The sequence below is a fragment of the Lycorma delicatula genome, chromosome 11 (assembly GCF_047948215.1).
Source record: "Lycorma delicatula isolate Av1 chromosome 11, ASM4794821v1, whole genome shotgun sequence".
Taxonomy (NCBI): Eukaryota; Metazoa; Arthropoda; class Insecta; order Hemiptera; family Fulgoridae; genus Lycorma; species Lycorma delicatula.
This window is the reverse complement of record NC_134465.1, coordinates 40081946-40103345: the sequence shown is the minus strand read 5'-3', so window position 1 is coordinate 40103345 and position 21400 is coordinate 40081946. Positions and strand designations below refer to the sequence as shown.

Here is a 21400-nt window from a genome sequence, read left to right as displayed (position 1 = left end):
AGAGAGAGAGAGAGAGAGAGAGAGAGAGAGAGAGAGAGAGAGAGAGAGAGAGAGAGAGAGAGAGAGAGAGAGAGAGAGAGAGAGAGAGAGAGAGAGAGAGAGAGTAAATAAAATACGGGAACCCTTAAATATATTTTTTTTAACAGTAAAACATACAAAAATTCATTTCAGCAAATGCTTTTAACTTGAAAGTTGTTTTTCGGTAAAAGACCACTACATACAAACTCAAATACATTAAATGGAAATAACAGGGTTACAACACATCATTTTACAGGTATTGAAAAACTTTTCATGTAAAAAACATCAGATTATGACAAACTTAACCAAAATGTCAGCCACTTCATATTTAGAACACGCACTAGTCATTTCTAGCATAAAAAAATGATCAATTTAAAGTAAGAGCATTCACTAAATTTTATTTATTTTTTTTTAATTTCACTGATGAGCAGTTATTATACGTTAGACCGATTGCTTTTAAAAATAGTCACAAAAATATTAAAATTTTGATTACGGTTGTCATAATCTGACTTTTTTTACCAAAAATTTAGCGATGACCTTTCAATTGATACGTTACAACACTGTTCTTTCCGTTTAAAATTGTCGAGTTTCCCCTCGTGGTGGAGTGCTTGGAGTCTGGATGGTAACATACTGAAAAATAAACTGTTTTGAGGTAAAAGGATCTGGTAAATTCCATTTTTGTACGTTTCATTCTTAAAAAATTATTTAAGAGCTCCCGTGTTTTATTATCACAAATATACATAAAAGCATTTCTTTATAGTGCACTACGAAAAAGGCGGGCCTAAGGCCCGCCGCGAAAATGTTTTATCACATGTGATTTTGTTAAATGTTTTTGCCAATCTTAATTAAAAAACGTTCGTGAATTTAGCGTACTAAGAACAAAAATCTGTACGACGAAAAGCTTCAAAATCCTGAATATTTTTAGCCGTTTCTCGAGTTGTGATTTTTTAACAAAATGTCCCTTTTTTATCCCCCAAAACAAAGATATAATTTTAGATAAATCGATCAATGAAAAAGTATAAATCGTTCGAGCAGCCGCTTGGCGCACCACCATCGGTCTGCTCTGCGCCAATAAATGTATTATTAAATACAGCAGCACAATTTTATTAAATACAGCAGCACAATATTAAATACAATTAGGCAGCACAATTTTAATTGTGCTGCCTAATTATAATTTTGAAATTAGTTTAATGCTAATACGCGTACAGAACGTAATCTACGCGTAAATTGTATATTTTTTTTTTTAATCCAAGGACATAAATAACATACAACAATCTGTTGTAAGAAATTATAAAAATGTTGAAAACATATTACAAAGAATTTACAAGATTAAAAATATAACAATATTAACACGAATACAAAAATATAAAAAATTATAATCAGTTTTTGGTCAAGGTCGCACACACAACGTTGTCTGAGATGACACCATTTTTCACAAATTTACCACGAAACCAAAACAAGAATTCCAAGCAGCTGATTCTACGCAAACCGTCTCGGTAGTTTGTTACATAAGTTAGCAACTAACTTCTTCATTTTACTAGATCGTGGATACCGGTGTTCTTTGGTGGTTGGGTTTCAATTAACCACACATCTCAGGAATGGTCGAACTGAGAATGTACAAGACTACACTTCATTTACACTCATACATATCATGCTCTGAAGAATTATCTAAACCGTAGTTACCGGAGGCTAAACAGGAAAAAATAACTTCTTCATTTTAGTTTATAAAATTATATTTTACAAAATATGAAATATTCACTTAAATTAAACAAAACTTCTGTTCACAAGAACGCTTTATAACAAAACAAATTCTTACAACAACGATATTTAGTCATCGTTTGAAGACATTCTTTTTCGTCTGTTTTCATTTAATCTTTAAGTATGTTTTTGTTCCTTTGTTGAGCGACATAATCAATAGTTTTTGTAACCAATCTCAGTTTATTTTATGAGTTTTACATGACAATTTAATTCACTTCTACAGCTGTAAGTCTATATAAAATCATCAATGCTGACCTATATAACTCGAACAAAAAAATGTATGTATATGATCTTAATCATCATTTTCAACAAAAATGAATCGTACGTCACCTGTTCTAAAAATAAAATAATTGAAATCTATGTACGGGATTCAGCTTTTGTTTTTAAATCCTAAAATAAACACACAGAATATGATATAACAATTGGTTACATGGGCTAAAGTTTTGTTTAGTTAATTCAATAAATCGCTACCGAGGACAAAATGGATTTTTTACATTATAACTACTTTTTTTTTTATTCCTGGATATTCTATTCGGTTTATTTTCTCATGATTATTTTTATCCTGTAAGCATTACCCAATCCAGACTATCAGATCCTCTCAGAACAGGAAGTTTTTTTCTAATGCAAGAACATAACATACAAGTCTGCTGTAAAAAATTTTGTAAATGTTGAAAACATATTACAAAGAATTTAAAAGATTAAAAATGTAACAATACAAACACGAATACAAAAATATAAAAAAATATTCGTAAATCTAATAAAACCTTTGCTTTTTATCGGTTTTATTTATTAATTTATCAGTTTTTGCATTAAAAATAATTTCTTTAAAACAGTTCTTTTGTTTTTCTACGATGAGCTTCTACATCATTTTATATTATCGACCGATTAAAATGCTACAAAATGAAACGATATGATTTTGAAGCAAATAACATAAAAATTATAAGTATTAAATCAAATTGAGAATTAATTCGTAAATCGCGATTAATAAAAAAAAAAGAAAAAATTGATAAAATGTACAGTAACAATGTTAACCTTACGGCAGAAACTGCAATTTAAACGGATCATACTGTACGAGGTGTGATCAAAAAATACGGTGAATGAATTTTTATAGCGGCAACTGCCGACGCTACATCCATATGCTGTAATTTGTCCAATAGCGTGATCAACTGAGACAGGCAGGGACAAGTTGTAACACGTTCGAGCTTGCCAGTCAGCTGCCAAAGCCGCTAGAGTGAGGTTGTGTTTATCGTGTCTGTCGCGCAACATGGATTTTGAAAATCGTGTGTCAATTTGCACGGAGTTGAAGGGACGTCTTCATGCATATCCGGACTTCATGGCCAAAATTGTAACTGGAGATGAAAGTTGGGTCTATGGCTATGACCCTGAGACCAAAATGCAGAGTTTCCAATGGAAAACCAGTTCATCTCCTCGCCCTAAACAGGCACGTCAGTCAAAATCCAACATCAAGGTCACGCTCGTTGTTTTTTTCGATAGTGAGGGCATAGTGCGATCAGAGTTGGTTCCAAGGGGAACAACTGTAAACTCTGAATTTTATAAGGGTGTACTGCAACGTTTGCAAAACGACGTACGAAGAAAGCGACCAGAAAAATGGACCGATGGCTTCCTTCTTCGCCACGACAACGCGCCGTGTCACACCTCGCTTCTCATTCCCGAGGTTTTGGCCGAAAAAAGTATTCCTGTCTGTCCAAATCCGCCATACTCACCGGATTTAGCACCGTGCGACTTTTGGCTCTTCCCAAAAATTAAAACTGTGCTTAAAGGAAAACGTTTTGACACCATTGCTGACATTGAGAGGGTCACGACCGAGCAGCTGAAAGCCCTTCCAAAAGACGCCTTCCAGAAATGCCTCCAGTCATGGAGTCAAAGTTGGGATAAGTGCATTGCTAGCCAAGGACAGTAGTTTGAAGGAGATTAAATCGAATTCTATGTAACCTTATTACTTTTTTTAATAAAAAATTATTCACCGTATTTTTTGATCACACTTGTATCTGTAAATAAGATAGCAAAAGGATATATATTGTCGCTTTATGAAGTGAATACTCCACAAAATGTTAACACGCAACCAGAGTGTGAGTCGAGATTAAAATATACATCTTTCACAATACAAAGTAAATCTTTATACACACAAGGTACATGAAAATAACAGATTTCAACTTACACAATGGATACGCATTTTCTAAAGCAACCTCCAGCTAAGTGACTATACTGACTTTCAGTATATTGTACCGACTTTGAATTTTAAAAAAATATCTACATTATAAATATTTTTTACTGTTTTATTTACTAGGAACAACATTCATTATTGTCACCCGTCTTTCACAGTTTAGTTTATTCAATTAAATTCTAATTACTGTCTTTACAAATGAATCTACCCCTTCGACAGGTTTAGATTTACCTTAGAGTTTTTAAAACAGAGCAAAATTTCCTACACGCAGCCAAGATAAAGTTAAAATGATGATTTTTTTACGTTGCCGGTATTACGAACGCGGTATACAATTTTTTTCGGCGTTCCAATTTCGGAAATTCGGTAGAAATTAAAAGAAAAATTCTACTTCGACCCTAAATAATTCTTATTCCTTCAATAAAGGAGCATTTTTTTCATTGTAAATATTATACGCCAGAGAAATCGGCAGGACCCCGACGTACCTGGAACCGTTCACAAAATCAGTAAATTACAAATTATTATTTTAAAAGTTTACGTATTAAATAGCGATTAAATAGTCGAGAATTATTTAACTTTAAGAGGAGCGGAAATTCTATGATATCGGTTCAAAAAATTATTCGCCGGATGAATTGTAACAGTTCAAAGTTAAATTCGGATAAAACCATCGCGTTGCACTTTTCAGGTAGACGCAACACTACTGAATTACGCGGTTAGAATTGCCGTTACCGATAACGATAATAATTCTGTCGTACAAAAAACAAAATTTGTGGGCGTTTTATTAGATGACAAAGTTCTCACGGGACGCGTTTTAATAAAATGCTAACCAGTTCATCATTATTAAATTACGACTAGAAATATTCCATCTAAAGCACGAGGTGTATTCAGAAAATAACCGACCTTTATTTTTTTAATCTTTATAACTAATTTAATGTTCCTTGTGCCCTTTAAATCATTCCCCTCCCCTTTTCACACGCTTTTCCCAGCGGTGTTTCCAATTCGCGAAACAGACCTCGTACAATGCCATCCATCTCTTAGGTCATCCACAAAAATTCAGAATGAGTTTTTAAGATACAAAAATGGGCTGTCAGATCATCACTTAGCGCCTTAAGTATGAATTGTGTAGACTAATATTTATAGAATTTAACGCTATTCATTTGTTAATATTTTTGAATGTGCATCGTTTGCTAAAAAGAATCGATTCTTATTATTAAAATATTATAATAATGTTACTTGTACTAAATCAGAGAACATAAATCTTATCGTCAAAGTTTATGCAACTTATGATTTGTTGCAATTTTTAATACATTACCAAACCGTTTGAAAAATTTTCCTACTGATTTATTTAAAATATATTTCTTCGTGAAAACAATATTACTCGATCTATGAATTTATATAAAATAAAAAACCACGTTTTTTCTGCAACCCGTTCGTGTAGAAAGATAAACGCTCAAAATAATTCTCAATAAAGCCATTTGAATTGTGAATTATTTTGTTGTAATTTTTTTTGTTTAACGTATTTACTTTAACGTTATTTCACGCGTTCGTATTGTAAATAATTAATATTTACTTTAATCGCATCCCATAATTTGTTTTTATATTTTTTATTTATCGTATAAAAACATAATCTATATAATGTATTTACTTACCTTATGTATCGATTATAAAATTAATGTATTAATTTTATTTACTTACTTTATCGGTAATGATACAAAAAGTTTTGCCGAATAACAATAAAAACCTAACAGCCTTCTAGATTTTTAAATTCATTAAAAACCGTTATTCAGAGGTTTACTCTGAGAGCTCTAAACGAGTATTCCTTTCATAAATTATATACACGGGAAGGGATATTTATTTGACCGGTTTAAGGTTTATGCTACTTCAATTTTTTCGTACGATAAATATTTACTTTATTCTGTACAGCCACGCATAATTTTTACGGAAGAATCAGAGTTAATAAAGTCTGATGGTTTAGACATTTAAAAAAAACTGAATCGGTAACCTTTCTCTTAACTCAACGCAATAGTTCTTTTTACAACAAAGGTGCTTACAATTTAATACATTATTGAACCGTTTAAAAATTTTCTCATCTATTTATATAAAATACGATTAAATAATTTTCTATTACAAAAACAATATTAGTCTGTCGATGAACTTTTTAATAATTAATCGGAACTTACATATTAACACCACCGCAGCTACAGCTTTATTTAAAAACAAAGTAGTCAATCGGATTTCGGTGGAAAATGGGCCGATTTAGAGTTTAACATAGATTCAAAACGGTCTCTTTATTAATTTTAATAAATGGTTATTTATTTTATAAATATAATTTAACCAAACTTAACGTACGCTCGCTAACCTTGATTAATTAACAGGAGTGTTTTGATTATTTAAATAATAAATAATTACTGAATTTATTAAATAAATACTCAAAAAATTACGGTGTTAATTAGTCACCAAGGTTAGCGAGTGAAGCGAGCGTAGGTTAAGTTTGGTTAAATTATATTTATAAAATAAATAAATATAAATAACCATTTATTAAAATTAATAAAGAGACTGTTCATTTTCTACCGAAATCCGATTGACTACTTCGTTTTTAAATAAAAAACGAAAGCTAAACGAAAGCTGAGGTAGTTGTTTTTTTCCCCACGGCGTAGCATATTTACTTCTTTCTAAGATTATCTATTTAATGTATTATATTTTACCGATTAGAATACACATTTTATTGGCTAAAAACGACACATCGCTACAGGTTTCAACACGCTACATACCGGTTTGTAATTTTGGCTTTTATTCCATTGATACTTTTAGAAATACTACTTCTACGGTCTTTCGTAAATATAATTTTTAATTGATTATTCTTTCTTTTTTTTTTACTTTCCCGTCTAGATAGCACTATAGCTCTAGAAGGGAAAGTTTTGTAATCGGTCCTGTTAGGACATGCGCGGTTTTCACCGGATCTTGACGTTTTGATACCTAAGGAATCCAAACATACAAAAAAAAACAGGATGTATATCTTTCGGATGTTAAAGTTCGTATGTGTGTATTCCGTGTCGTCCTCTAAATCACCTTACATCTCCAAATCTACTGGACCAATTTTGATCAAACTTCGTCAGATTACTTCTACATATGGGGCATTAATGCCGTTAAATTTTCAACTTAAAAGATCAAAGGGGTGAGGTTGTACAGTAGGGTCACTCTCAGCATCTCGAAATTTTGCCTGATTAAGGTCACATTTTTTCTTGATCACCTTTGTTAACGGTTAAAAATAACAATATTTGTAAAATTTTTTCAAACGGATATTTTGTGAGCGGTAGAATTAAATAAATAACATTTAAAGTATAAAAAAGTAACTCGGTTTTTGCCGCGTCTGAAACTCGATCGCCCGGTCGACCCCGGTACCTAGTGCGCTAAGCCTCGCGACCGTACCGGTGTGCTGACCGTATAAGCGAAATTTATTCTATGTAAGTCGTGAAACTACATTAGTTTAGTTAGTGCCGACCGTCGCCGCTAGTACCGCCACACCCGCGCGAATTAAATATGGTAAATACGCCGCTTGGTTAAAATCATACAACTAAATAAACGAAAAAATACTGTATTTAAATAAAACGATAAATATTTTTAATTAAGTTGTGTGCTTTTTTAATACATTACTTCGTCAGTATCTACTGATAATCGTTTAGTAATCAAAATGACCGTCCATTTTTAGATTTTTAAGCAAAACTTTTTTACCGTTCCGAGTATTATTATTATTTATTTTGTTCTTTATTTATAATCTTTTCAAATTTAATTTATCGTTATTTTTCTTTAAGTTACTATTTTTAAATATTAATATGGATTTTATCAAATATTTTTTTTTGTACAGAATAGTGTATTTTTTTATCAAGATTTTACTACGGTTTTCCTTGATCCTTTCAGACTAATGTTGGGCCGTTTCCTTTTTGCCGGCTATTTCTGATATCTATATATTATTATATGCTTATCAAACAAAAGATTTATTCATTTAATACTATCATTGCAATGGTCTTAGAAGGAATATAAAAGTTAATTCCAAAATATCAGATCTGTACTCAATTACTGCAAAGTGAAACACCATGCACATAAAATAAACCGCACATTCAAAACTACAAGCGATACATCTGCACACTTATTAGCATCAGGGCTGGATATATCATCAAAAACATTACTCTTACAAAATGTGACTCCGTATTTTTCATACTTTAGACACTATCATTAACTTAATCGGACAAATAGTACACATTAACAAACTTTCACTACAAAACAGCGCTTTAATTACACCACTTCTATGAGAGAAGAATGCTGTAAGAAGTTCAAGACCGAATTATTTTTAACAATAAACATTTTGGATATTTCAAAATTTCAATATGTTGGACAACAAACGTCAGAATGAAATTTTCAGGAAGCCATATTGTAAAATGATATTAATTTGCTTCAAAACAAATAAAATAATGTGGATTATCAAAAAAGGAGAATGAATACTGGAACGGTCACTTCGTTTTTACAAAACATCAACAACGGTATTAGTCCAAAGTAGATTTACCTTCTAAAAGACAAAAGTCCTACTACAGTGGAATAACGGTATCAACTTCTCTTTACATTTTGAACGGCTGGTAGATATAATCTGAATAACATCTCGGCTTTTTGTGACTGTTCTCTACGATGCCGGGTCAGTTATGATATTTTAACACAATAAAAACCAATGTTTTTGAAACATCCTTTCAGGACATCTCACAGCTATTCTTTAGTGTATTTAGAAAGAGATATCGGTACCAATTTGAATAATTTGATCAAGCAGAATCAGAGAGATATACCTGCAAACTTTAAGCTTTTTTAAATGCAATAGAACTATGAACCGATATGTTTGTGTGACTTTCAGCAAGACCGGTTATTTACAAACATTTAATTAAAAAAGATGTGTAAATAGAAAGATTGAAAAACATTGAACATATTGTAGCGAGAAAATAGTTATGTAAAAAAAAAACTCTTTTTGCAAATATGTTCCTCTGTTTACCAGTCATCAAATTATTATATTCCTGCTCGAAAAGACTGCAAAAGGAAAAAGGAGATTGTGCACAAATCGTACTAAAATAAATGTAATAAAGTGTTATTAAAGTTAAACAGAGTAGTAAATCGATTTGCATTTTAATGACATCAGAGATGAAGGTTACAAACAATCTGAATTGAAAATTGTTAATCCCTATACACGAAATACCTTTAAAAATTAAAAGGTTTATGAGGGTTTTAAACATGAACACATCCAATAATTTGACCGCTGCTAAACCAATTACTGGAAAAAATCACTAATGTAATAAAAAAGGAGTATTGATCAACCATTAGAATGTCAAATGCGATCAAAATACCATAATAACATTAACTAATAAAGAAAACTTTAAAATAATACTTAACACTAATATTAAAAAAAATAATTCAAGAGAACACAGATTAAACTTCAGAGACTATCTTGCATTAGAACAAAAAGGAACACGATCAATTATATAGAATCTGAGAGGCAATTATTCAGAAAATTAATCCATCTTTGTCACTGAAGCACGTAACAGCAAAAGGACAAGGCGCACAAGATATTAACCATAACGCAAGATATTTTAAATGCATTATGAAAAAGAAATTAATCCTTTGCATGAATCAAGTCGAGCAAGAACATTTCTGAATTTGTGACGTAATATTAAGTTAAACAACATTTTGTATAGGTCATTGTTCTTACCCTACATGTATGGTGGTAGTTATTAAATGGAAAAAAGTATTATATGATTTTCCCGGCTATTAATAATAAAGATTAAAATAATTAAAGCCAAAAAACAGAATATATATTTTTTAGAAGTGGGGAATAAATTTTAAGAAACACTTTTTTTAAATATTCATATATAGGCTAAGTTTAACAAATCTGCTTACATAAAGTTTTCCCTAAATGTAACACATCCCCTCCGATAGAGATTAAAATAAGAAAATGAAAAGGTTCAAAAAACCATTTCTGCATTTTTGGTCTAGTCTATAATTTAAAAGAATTGTAGACATTTCCTGATAACTCTATAAAAAGTAAAAACTTTCAAAAAATTTTAGAAAATATTTAAACTGAAGGGAGATAGATCAAAAGAACAAAAATGCGTAAATTTCAATTTTAAGAGGAGGTCTTGGTTTTATGAAAAAAATATTTTTGATTATTTACAGGATTATTTTAATTAATTATTTTGGATTATTTATAAATTGCAGGTATAAAAATTATAACTTAATTTGATACTAATTTATAATACTAGAATTAACGATAAATAAAAACAATTAATATTTAATCGAAATGAACGTAAAGTGGAGGACATGAAAACAGAGACAAAAATACATCAATTTTCTGCCATAACTCGGCTACTTGTTAACTGATTTTAAAAAATAAAATTTAATTTTGTTCAAAATAAAAGGCTTAATATTTTAGCAAATAACATAAATTTTGATAAAACTAATATTTACGAAAATATAACAGATTGAAAAATAAACATGTCCACCATTTTGTAATTTGCAAAGGTATTTAATTTCTGATTTTTTAATAATTTTAAAATTTTACTACCAAGACGCTTACCAAATATTAATATTATTCCTCTATCCAAACATGAGATATAAATTTTTATATAAAAATAACAAAATGACGGACAGGAGGAGAACGAAGGATAAATTGCGATTTTTCCTAAGGATACTTTTTGTTTAATTTTACAAATAGAATTTGAAAAAGTTCAGAAGTTCAGTCACCATTTCAGAAACACTCTGTGTAATTAAGATGGTGCCACATAAATTTTTATTCTTTAATTTACAGGTGACATTATACAAAGAACTGAAAATTTGTTTTTAGTTATTTTGTGAATTCTGTTTTACTAATTAATGAAAATATTTTTTCAAATGTTATACAAACCATTCTACATGATATTATTAATCAATAAATCTTTATCAGATTTAGAGTGACAGTCATATTGATTCATTCGTAATGATATTGATAGAAGTTACACAATTATATAAAAATTAAAGGTATCTAGACAAAAATTATAGTTCTCGCTTAAGTGTAACTAAGTGTCCATGGTGCGAGTGGTAGTGTCTCAGCCTTTCCCCCGGAGCTCATGGGTTTGAATCCCAGTCAGGCATGGCATTTTTCACACATGCTACAAAACACTCATCTCATACTCTGCGGACAGAATTGCTTGACTGCAGACCCGGAGGTTAAAAAAAAAAAAAAAAGTGTCCAGCAGAAAATGTAACTTATACCCTTATCACTTTCTTAAAAGAAATTTTAAAAAAGATGATTTTATTTATTTTAGCAACTACAGGCTAACCACCTGATTAAGTAACTAATGAAAGATGAATATATTAGCAAATGAAAAATGCCAACCTGACTGGGATTTCAACCCAGAACCTTCTAGATAAAAGGCAAAGATGCTACCACTCCACCATAGACATCAGTAATTATGATAATAATTAATTTCTAATATATCATCATCCGATGCAAGGGCAACTATAGATTCAAAAATTAGTCAACTAAAATTTATTTTTCTCTGAAACAATAGAAAATGTAAAAAATTAAATTATATCACTGAAACCTAAAAAAAATAACCTACAACAAATAAGCGAAAAAATTAAGACAATGCAATGTCAAGCACTTAAAATGTCAATGTTAACGGCTAGCAAATTTTTTATAAATAATTATAAACCGCAACAAATATCTGTTTGAGAAAATATTCAAGAAAAATTTAAGGATTGCCATTACAAACTCTAAATTTTATTATAATATCTTAAATTAGATTGCTAATTGTTAACTGTAAGAATACCCTTTGCGAACTATAAAAGTAGATGTTGATTTAAGTGACACCATTGTCACTAATAAAATAGTTAGTGGGATTAGTTTAATTCCACTAATAAAAAGTTTGGAATTGGGGTTCAAAAACTCCTAACTTATTATGAAGAATAAAAGTACAGAAATTATATGCAGTTATACAAATGCACAAATAAAACAAATACAGACAAAAAGCAATCAATTACAGACAATAAACAAATACAAGATACTAAATGATAGAGAAGAATATTTCCACTTCATAAGTGATACGCAACTAAATAGAAATAAAGCATTATCATAAAAATAATAATTGGAAATAGGTCATTAGACTATAGTCTGACAAAGGATCAAGGTAAACGTTTACTCATAACATATTATATGAGATGGATTAAAAATAAGACTGAAATTTTATAATACTCCCAAGCAGTGCACACAGCATGTTTCAATAAATGGAACTAGCTAGAGGCAATTTTCAGAAAAACAATGTAACTTGATATATCACACTATCATGGTTAGTTTTTTTGCTAGAACAGTTGAAGTAAACATACGATTTTTTTTTCAAGGTCCGATCGGTCACGAAATAAAACCGGCGCAAAAATCAGATGAACCTTTGTGCATACGTTGCGCAGCGTCTCTAGTATGGCCTTCAACCACGCCACATCACTTCATTTAGTTCTGAACACACAGCTAGCACATAAACGTGTCTCAAAAAAGCATCTCACGCCAAGTGTAAAATGCGTGCGGTAATTCGATTTCTTCACACTGAGGGGTGTAATGCAGCTGAAATTCATCGACGAATAAGAAATGTGTACGGTGAAACTTCAATGAGTGACAGCAAAGTGCAATACTGGTGCAGGAACTTTAAAGCAGGATGTACAGATGTTCATGATGCAGGCGGTCAGGGAAGGAAGCGAGTGTCAACCGATGATCTCGTTGAGCAAGTGGATGAGGCAATTCCAGAAAATCGTCGGTTTACAATTTCTGTATTGAGTGATTCGTTTCCTGAAATTTTAAGGTCAGCTCTCTACACCATTGTGAGTGAGAGACTTCAGTACTGCAAACTGTGTACGAGATGGATTCCCAAGATATTGTCCGACCATCACAAAACAATGAGAATGGACGCCTCCCTAATCTTTCTCCAGCGCTACCACAATGAAGGAAAAGATTTTTTGAACAAAATTGTCACAGGGGACAAGACATGGGTCCATTTCGAAACTGAAGAAACAAAAGAACAATCCAAACAGTGGATGCATTCTCATTCTCCCAATAAACCAAAGAAGTTCAAGCGAACCTTCTCCAACAGAAAGTGTATGGCTACTGTGTTCTGGGACCGAAATGGAGTTCTCTTGGTGGAATTCCAGGAATATAGGACGATATGGTGAAGGTGATAGATGATTGGTTTCTTTTTATAAGTAAACAAGAAATTTTACAGTGAACGTTGTTTCATGCACACATGTGAAGGTGTTTCATGCACACTGCACACAAAACGAGGCCTGAAGTGTGGGAACACCAGAGTTAAATACATCTCAATGACAACATGCCACTTTTTATCCTGTTTGCTTCACCAACCTAACTTTCTAGATTTGGCTCAGCAAATTTTTTTTTTTTTCAGAATGAAGTTAATCATGAAAGGACATCATTTTCACATCATTAACAAGATTGAGGAAAATGCAATAGAAAATAGCTGCATGCTTCACCAAAATATGCAGGTAAAATAAAATATTCCAGGAAACACAAAAGATTGTACCAAAGATAGAAGAAATGTTGGGAGTGGTGTATCTGTAACTATTTTGAAGACAACCCTATATAAAGTCGGTACATTAAAAATTTTTTTTTTTTATGTCATTTTATGAATTCACCTTGTAAGGCAGTTCATACTAATGAGGACCAATGGGCAGTAAAAACATTAGGACAGGTAATACAGATTTTTAAAACATGAACAGTAAGTACATTGTTTTTATAATAAAGTAAGTAAGCATGTTTTTTATTGCACTGTATAATAATATTACCAAGAGATCAGGTTAAGAGAGAATCTACCAAATCACGGAGAAATTAGAAATGAGGGTTTCCCATAAAATAGATTTATAAGGTACCAGTAATAAATAACAATTTTTTTTCATGCAAATCAGAACTCACCAAGAAATATATCTTCATCATCAACTGGTGCAGTTAGTGCAGCCATTCCCTGGCACAGTGCTAGCAGAGTTATATACGGGCTGCGACCAGAAGACCACGGCGGCAGTATAACCGAGTTATTTAAACCACCTATACTAAGCGGGGATCTCACCAGCTCCCCGCACAACATCCCATCACCGACCTGAAATTTTTAATAATTTTTTTATACAACTTTTTATCAGCATAAATTATTATTACAGAATCATAATAGAGTTATCAAAATAATTAAATCTTTTTAAACATTGTGAATTTATCACCGCCGTGATTCTAGTCATGTAATATACAGGCGTTACTAAGCATTTACAAGCAGAAGCAAACTCAAATTTTTAAATAACTTTCAAAATTTCATGCCATACTATACACACAAATGAAAAAAAAAAAATATCTCAAATATTAGAGATCAAGCAATAAGTGAATTAACATTAATGTTATATTAGGTAAATGGGCTAATATATTTTAAGAATTACCGTACTACAAAACAATTTAAAACACATATATCCAAACATAGCACTTCAGTAAGTTTGTCATATTTATAAGCTATCCTCTCATCAAAATAAAGAAAAAAGTTCATATAAACATAGGTCTGGAAACACTTTCTCTTCAAGCAATTGCTGGCAAAAGATTTCTGCTTTAAAAGTCAAATAATGTTATACTAACACACTAAAGACACAAATTACTGAGCAAAATTAGTAGTTTTACATGCAATCTTACTTGAAAAATTGGAAAAAAGTTACTTCCAGAACTGTATCTTCAATAGTTTTTGAGAAAATTCTTATAAAACCAAAAAATTGAAGTTGAAAGCACACTTTTTTAGGTTTAGCATAAATTTAATTTATTAAATTGCAAAATCACCAAATAAAATTTGTTGAAAATTCAATTTTGAAAATTGTTAAAGTCAATATAATTACGAATAAATAAAAATGTTATTTGATTATACTTATTTTCTACTTGCATCAATTTTCTCAAAATTAAATTATAACAAATTTTGTCAATAAATGTTACATAATTATTGGCAATTTAATAATGTAAATTTATCCCAAATCTAAAACATAACGTTTTTTTGCCTTCAATTTTTATAGATTTTTCTGTCACAGTTATGAGAACAGACATTCGAGTTAGTATACAAAAATTATTAATGACTTAATCCCAAATTTCATGGAATTGTTCTTCCTTAAATTGGTGGAGCTATTTATGCAGCCACTTCATTGATGAAGTTACACGGTGGCATTGCAAAAGATGTTCTTATCTGAAAGAACTATTTCCATGAAATAAGCATGAGTCATTATTAATTTTTCATATTTTAAAAGTATTAAAAATTATTTTCATGAGATTTAATGAAAAACAAAACCATGCAAATGATGATATAAAAAGAATTGTTCATGGTTTAAAATCAACAAAATCAGTTTGTCATTATGAAATATTTATATTGTTTTACACAATTTATAAAATAAATAGCTGGACTTTTACTTATGTTTAAATGCTTTTATTGAAAAAAAATTGTTGCCCCTGCACTTTTAAGTAAGTAAAGTAATTTAAAATGTTAACAAGAATAAGATCTTGAGTATAAATACTGAATAATGCAGATAATCTTGTTTCCATAAAATTTTGCAAAATCATTGTTTCATTCTTCAGTGATAAAAATATAATTCTTTTCAGTTTTATAGACAAAAGGGATAAAAACTACAACCATCATAATTAATATGAGTCAACATATTACCTGCCTTTAAGGATAACAAAAAAAAAAAACCATGTTTTGTTTATTTTTGCTTTATTTTTTTGTTTTATTTTATGGTTTGTTTTTTAGACTTGAACAAGGCTTTTGACCTTATTCAAAAAAAATGTAATTTATAAAAACACTGTTAAACTTAACTACAATGAAGAAATGCATAATTAAAAAATATCTGTAGACTACCCACAAAGTCTCTTTCCATGATGTAACAAACAGATTGGCAATAGTGTAAGTAATCAGGTGATCATAAAGGTTAATCAGATTTTATTTAATTAATAAAGTTCCGATTTGTTAGAAGTTGATTTTATTTTCATGTGATCAGTGAGAATTGTTTTTGTTCAGTTTAAGGTTAAAACAGCAAACATAAGATAGTTATGTTATTGTTTTAAAGTTACAAAAATGAACAATTCACTACTTGTAAGACTTGGTTACCTCAGCGGTACAACTTAAAAAACAGAAAAAATTTCATTTTCTATAAATTATGATACTGCAGTATTTAAAAATAAATACCCAATGCAAATGTACAATTATTTACAAAAAAACTTTATAAAACAATCAGTTAAAATAAAAGCTTGTTGCTGGATGTTTTTACATTTTCAATAAATAAATCAATTTAAACTTTTGATCGTGAATTGAACACTGACATTTCACATATGTGGTTAAGTTAGAAGTGAATTACAAAATGTTGTTTTGTTCAACATTTGAATATGATTTCTGTTCTCCTTCTTTGATAAGGCTTTGTTGAAAATTTAAGTTAAGTAATTTATATGTTTTATAAAACAAATTATTTTTATTAATATTCACATTGTCTTATAAACTTATCACATAACTGAATAATAATTATAATACAGTAGCAGAATCTTTTTACAACACCAGTTCTGAATTAAGTAGATTCAGCAATATAATGCTGTTTTGTGGTTACTGGTTATATAAACCACTAAAAAATATGGGTGTAAATAATCAGAATCAATAAGTTTTAGTCAACATAGTCTTTATTAAAACATATTTTACACTATTATAGGCCTATAAGGCAATTTTTTTGTCAGATTACAAAAGTTCAACCTGATAAAAAAACATTGGGTTTGATGTAAATCTTTCCTTTGTTCAGTTAAAATGATTTATTTCGGGCATACTTAGTAAAAAACTCCATAACGTTTTCTTTTAAGTACAATTCCAGATTACATTTTACAAAGATAAAACCAACCCATGATAATCAAAAGGCAAGTGAAACGTGAATGATTTAGTTAAAAGACAAAAGGAGATAGGAAGATTAATAGAATTAATATTCAAGATGATAAGTGAACACGACATATGTATGTGTGTGCACATCAAAATTTGAGAGAAATGATAACGATAACTGGAGTTACATCCAAAATAAAAATAAGAAATGGTTCGCAATTGAGGTTAACGTTTGTGTCAAGTTCATCTTTGTTATAATATCGGCATATAAGTAGAAGCAAAGTTATCAAGGATTAAATTATATATATCAATCGATAAAAGGTTAGTAGAGTAGAATGTGCATTGATTGCAAGGCTGTCTACAATAAATGTTAAAATGAAAGGGCAGAATAACAAAACGGTTACAAAACAAAAGCGATTCATAACCTGTATTCGTCTTTGTAATAACATAAAGTTAAAGCAAATATTTCTAAAAATATTCACAAATAATTATAATATTTAAGTTATTTTTACACAGCTAAAGGTTATTCGTTACTTATTTGTGCCTAAATGATGTAATATAAAAATCATACCGTAAATACAACAAATCTGTTTACATGCAAGTTAAACCGGCATTCAAAAACACTAGTAAGCGTTTACTAGGTAAACCAAAAAACACGAGAGTGGAGTGTTGTGTATCTGTATACCAAACCTACAGTAACAGCCGAAAATGTTTTGGCTTTTTCTTATAAAAGAAAATACTTCAAAATCCTTTTTGACAGTACAATATCAGACGTCTTAAAAATAACCAACTTTCCCCCTAGAATTAAAACAATTTCAAGAAAATAAGTTCTTTACTGTATCTAAAATATACTTTCAGAAAATTGTAATTTTCAATTTAGTTAACTGGTTATTGTCAAGTGATAATGAATTTTATCAGCTTAATTTTCGTAATTTAAGTAGATCAACTATCAAAAAAAATTACGCTAAAGCAAATATCAGTATTACATCAAGAATGTAAAAATTAAATGAAACTAGAACTATATGCGGTTATTATTCGTTTAATCCTTTTTATCTTAAATAACAATTTATGATAAAAAAAAAAGGGTAGTACGAGAAATTACATTTTGTAATAATAAGTTGGTAGTTTGTGTTTAGCTTGATCAGAAAAAACTAACCTGACATAGAGGGGTATTCAGTCGCACTCTAGTCCCATTTGTCACTCTGTACCGTTAGGATCCCCAATCAGTTCAGCCAGCAATTGTGTTGTTTCTTTTGTTTGATGCAGTTTTAGCATAACTTTTTATAAACTCCGGGATCCACCGTTAGACATTCTTCAGAGGATGAGATGAATGATTTGTAGCGTGTGTGAAAAAACCATGCCTGACCGGGATTCAAACCCGAAAGCTTTTTACTTTTATTGCATTTTAAATAAGTTCTTTATTTTAACCAGTGTGTAACGATTAGTTAAATATGTAAATTTTATTTTTAGGATACGACGAAGTAATTCTATTATTTTCTAACCATTTTATAGATTAAGTAGTGATTAGTATTAAGTAAATCATTTTTACTTAAATTCTATTTAGTTGTTCACTGATACAGACGTTTCCAGGTTTTAATTTAAGCCGTTATACACTTAATTTTTTTATATAAGTTAATTTATTCTTTTTGTGAAGCTTAACTTATACTAGTTTTAAAATATAGATTTAAATTTTTGTTAATTTAAATCACCACCCACCACCTCCTTGTTCTTCGTCCCCGTAAATTTCCGGCTGTGGAGAGATTCTAAACTTGGGAGCCCGGAAGTGGGCCAGGTACGAGGCGTTGAGTCCGTGGAGTCGACCACAATCGAGGGCGGTCCGGAAACGGCGGCCGCCACCATGGAAGTTGCAGGGAAAACCCCTCACAACCTCCGGTCAAGCGGGATAAAATCCCGCCCATAATGTTGGAGTGCCCTAGGAAGTGGTCCATCCAAACCTCGTAGGGGGAAGACACTAACCTTGTGACGTTACCGGTCGCGTATTTCGTTTAAAGGTTCACCGCGGGTAAAACCTAGAATACACATATTTTAAAAATAAAAGTACGTACAATTTTATTTCATTAATAACTTCTGATATATTTTTTTATTGTTATTATTGAATTATTATTTATTGTAAAACCTTTTTACAATCAAGGTTAATAATTATTAATAAATCAATATATTTAAATTTAAAAAAAAGGAGGTGAAGTCGGATTTAGAGCGATGTGCCACCCCTTGTAAGATCAAATATTTCATTAATTACAATTTTATTTAGCTATAATTCTGGAATCGATGAAGTAAGTACCACTTACGATATATCGAACAATTTAGATCCGGAGTAACAGTACAAGCTGAAAAGATAAAGATGCTACGATTTGCTGATGATATAGTAATTCTAGCCGAGAGTAAGAAGGACTTAGAAGAAACAATGAACCGGCATGGATGAAGTCCTACACAAGAACTACCGCATGAAAATAAACAAGAACACAACTAAAGTAATGAAATGTAGTAGAAATAACGAAGATGGACCACTGAATGTGAAAATAGGAAGAGAAAAGATTATGGAGGTAGAATAATTTTGTTATTTGGGAAGTAGAATTACTAAAGATGGACGAAGCAGGAGCGATATAAAATGCCGAATGCTTCACTCAGAAATATAATATGTTTACATCAAAAATTAATTTCAACGTCAGGAAAAGATTTTTGAAAGTATATGTTTGGAGCGTAGCGTTATATGGAAGTGAAACTTGGACGATCGGAGTACCTGAGAAGAAAAGATAAGAAGCTTTTGAAATGCGGTGCTATAGGAGAATGTTAAAAATCAGTCGGGTGGATAAATTGACAAATGAAGAGGTGTTGCGGCAAATCGATGAAGAAAGAAGCATTTGGAATAATATAGGTAAAAGAAGAGACAGACTTATAGGCCACATATTAAGAAGGCATCCTGGAATAGTCGCTTTAATATTAAAGGGTCAGGTAGAAGGAAAAGATTGTGCGTGCAGGACACGTTTGGAATATGTAAAACAAATTATTAGGGATGTAGGATGTAGGGGGTATACCGAAATGAAACGACTAGTATTAGATAGGGAATTTTGGAGAGCTGTGTCAAACCAGTCAAATGACTGAAGACAAAAAAAACGATATATAGTTAAAAAGCTTTTAATGAGGGCTTATTTCTACAACTGTATTTAAGAAAAAGTCCAAGATCCAAGTATTTTGGATTTTGAGCTTTTTTGAACACTTTTAGTCCAGTTGACTGCAATGAAAAGGGAAGTTGTACTACATGTTACAACAGTCCTAAATCTAAAATTTCAATATCCTACGGCTAATCGTTTTTGAGTTATGCGAGATACATACGTACGTACAGATGTTACGCCGAAACTAGTCGAAATGGATTCAGGGTTGGTTAAAATGGATATTTCCGTTGAAATCTGAAAACCGAAATCTTTGCGATCACAATACTTACTTCGTACAAGAAAGTCATAATAATTACAATTTCTGTTTTTAAGATGAGCTCTTAAAAATAACAATTAAAATTATTGTGTTTAAACGTGGCATATCCTATTTTTAGGATATTTAGATAAACCCACCGGGTTGGTCTAGTGGTGAACGCGTCTTCCCAAATCAGCTGATTTGGAAGTCGAGAGTTACAGCGTTCAAGTCCTAGTAAAGCCAGTTATTTTTACACGGACTTGAATACTAGATCGTGTAGATACCGGTGTTCTGTGGTGGTTGGGTTTCAATTAACTACACATCTCAGGTATGGTGGAACTGAGAATGTACAAGACTGCACTTCATTCGCACTCATACACATCATCCTCATTCATCCTCTGAAGTATTATCTAAACGGTAGTTACCGGAGGCTAAACAGGAAAAAGAAGTTGGATATTTAGATAAACTTACATTTTAGGATAAAATATCAGGAAAACATAATTTTTGCCTTTTTTTTAATCAGTCATCGCCTTCCTAAACCGCCTGAACGCCCCCAAATGTTTTGTGGGACCCCCGAAGGCCTCCAGCGCCCACAAACGGCGTTATCGCCAACTTTGAGAACGAATGGTCTAAATGAATTGAACTGCAAGGCGACTATGTTGAAAAACACAAATCTCTAAAAAAATATTGTGTTTTTTTGGCAAGGCGAGAACTTTCTGAACGGCCTTCGTAATATGTAAACCCTTCTTAAATTTAAAAAAATTTGTTTTCAAAATTAATAATCTTGTACAATTTTTTTTACAGAGATCTTTTACCTAAACAGTTACTTAATGAAATGATTTTTCAACATTCTCTTTCAACTACCACCTGGACAACCGGTTGTCTATCTCACAATATTAAAACAATTTTTCGTCGTTTCATTTTAAATTTCCCTGTCCAGCAAGATAACCTGAGTTAATTACTTTTCTAAGGAAAAAAATTCAAATAAAAAGTGTAATAATTTTGAAATATAAACGCATGATTTCATTGTTATAATTTCTTAACATATTCTGATATGATTTGATTTCCTGCCAAGCCTTGGATA

At 30.9% G+C, this 21400-nt stretch overlaps 1 protein-coding gene across 1 annotated transcript in view; it reads right to left on the bottom strand.

The window, feature by feature from the left end:
- LOC142332136 (protein Fe65 homolog) overlaps positions 1 to 17516 on the bottom strand; it is a 211097-nt gene extending 193581 nt beyond the window's left edge. The window contains exons 1-2 of the mRNA XM_075378391.1: positions 17459 to 17516; positions 13941 to 14121 (exon numbers count right to left, since the gene is read on the bottom strand). Coding sequence (XP_075234506.1) covers positions 13941 to 14109 — 169 coding nt within the window. The 5' untranslated portion in view covers positions 14110 to 14121; positions 17459 to 17516. The remainder of the gene's footprint in view (positions 1 to 13940; positions 14122 to 17458) is intronic.
- Between the last annotated feature and the right edge of the window lie 3884 nt (positions 17517 to 21400).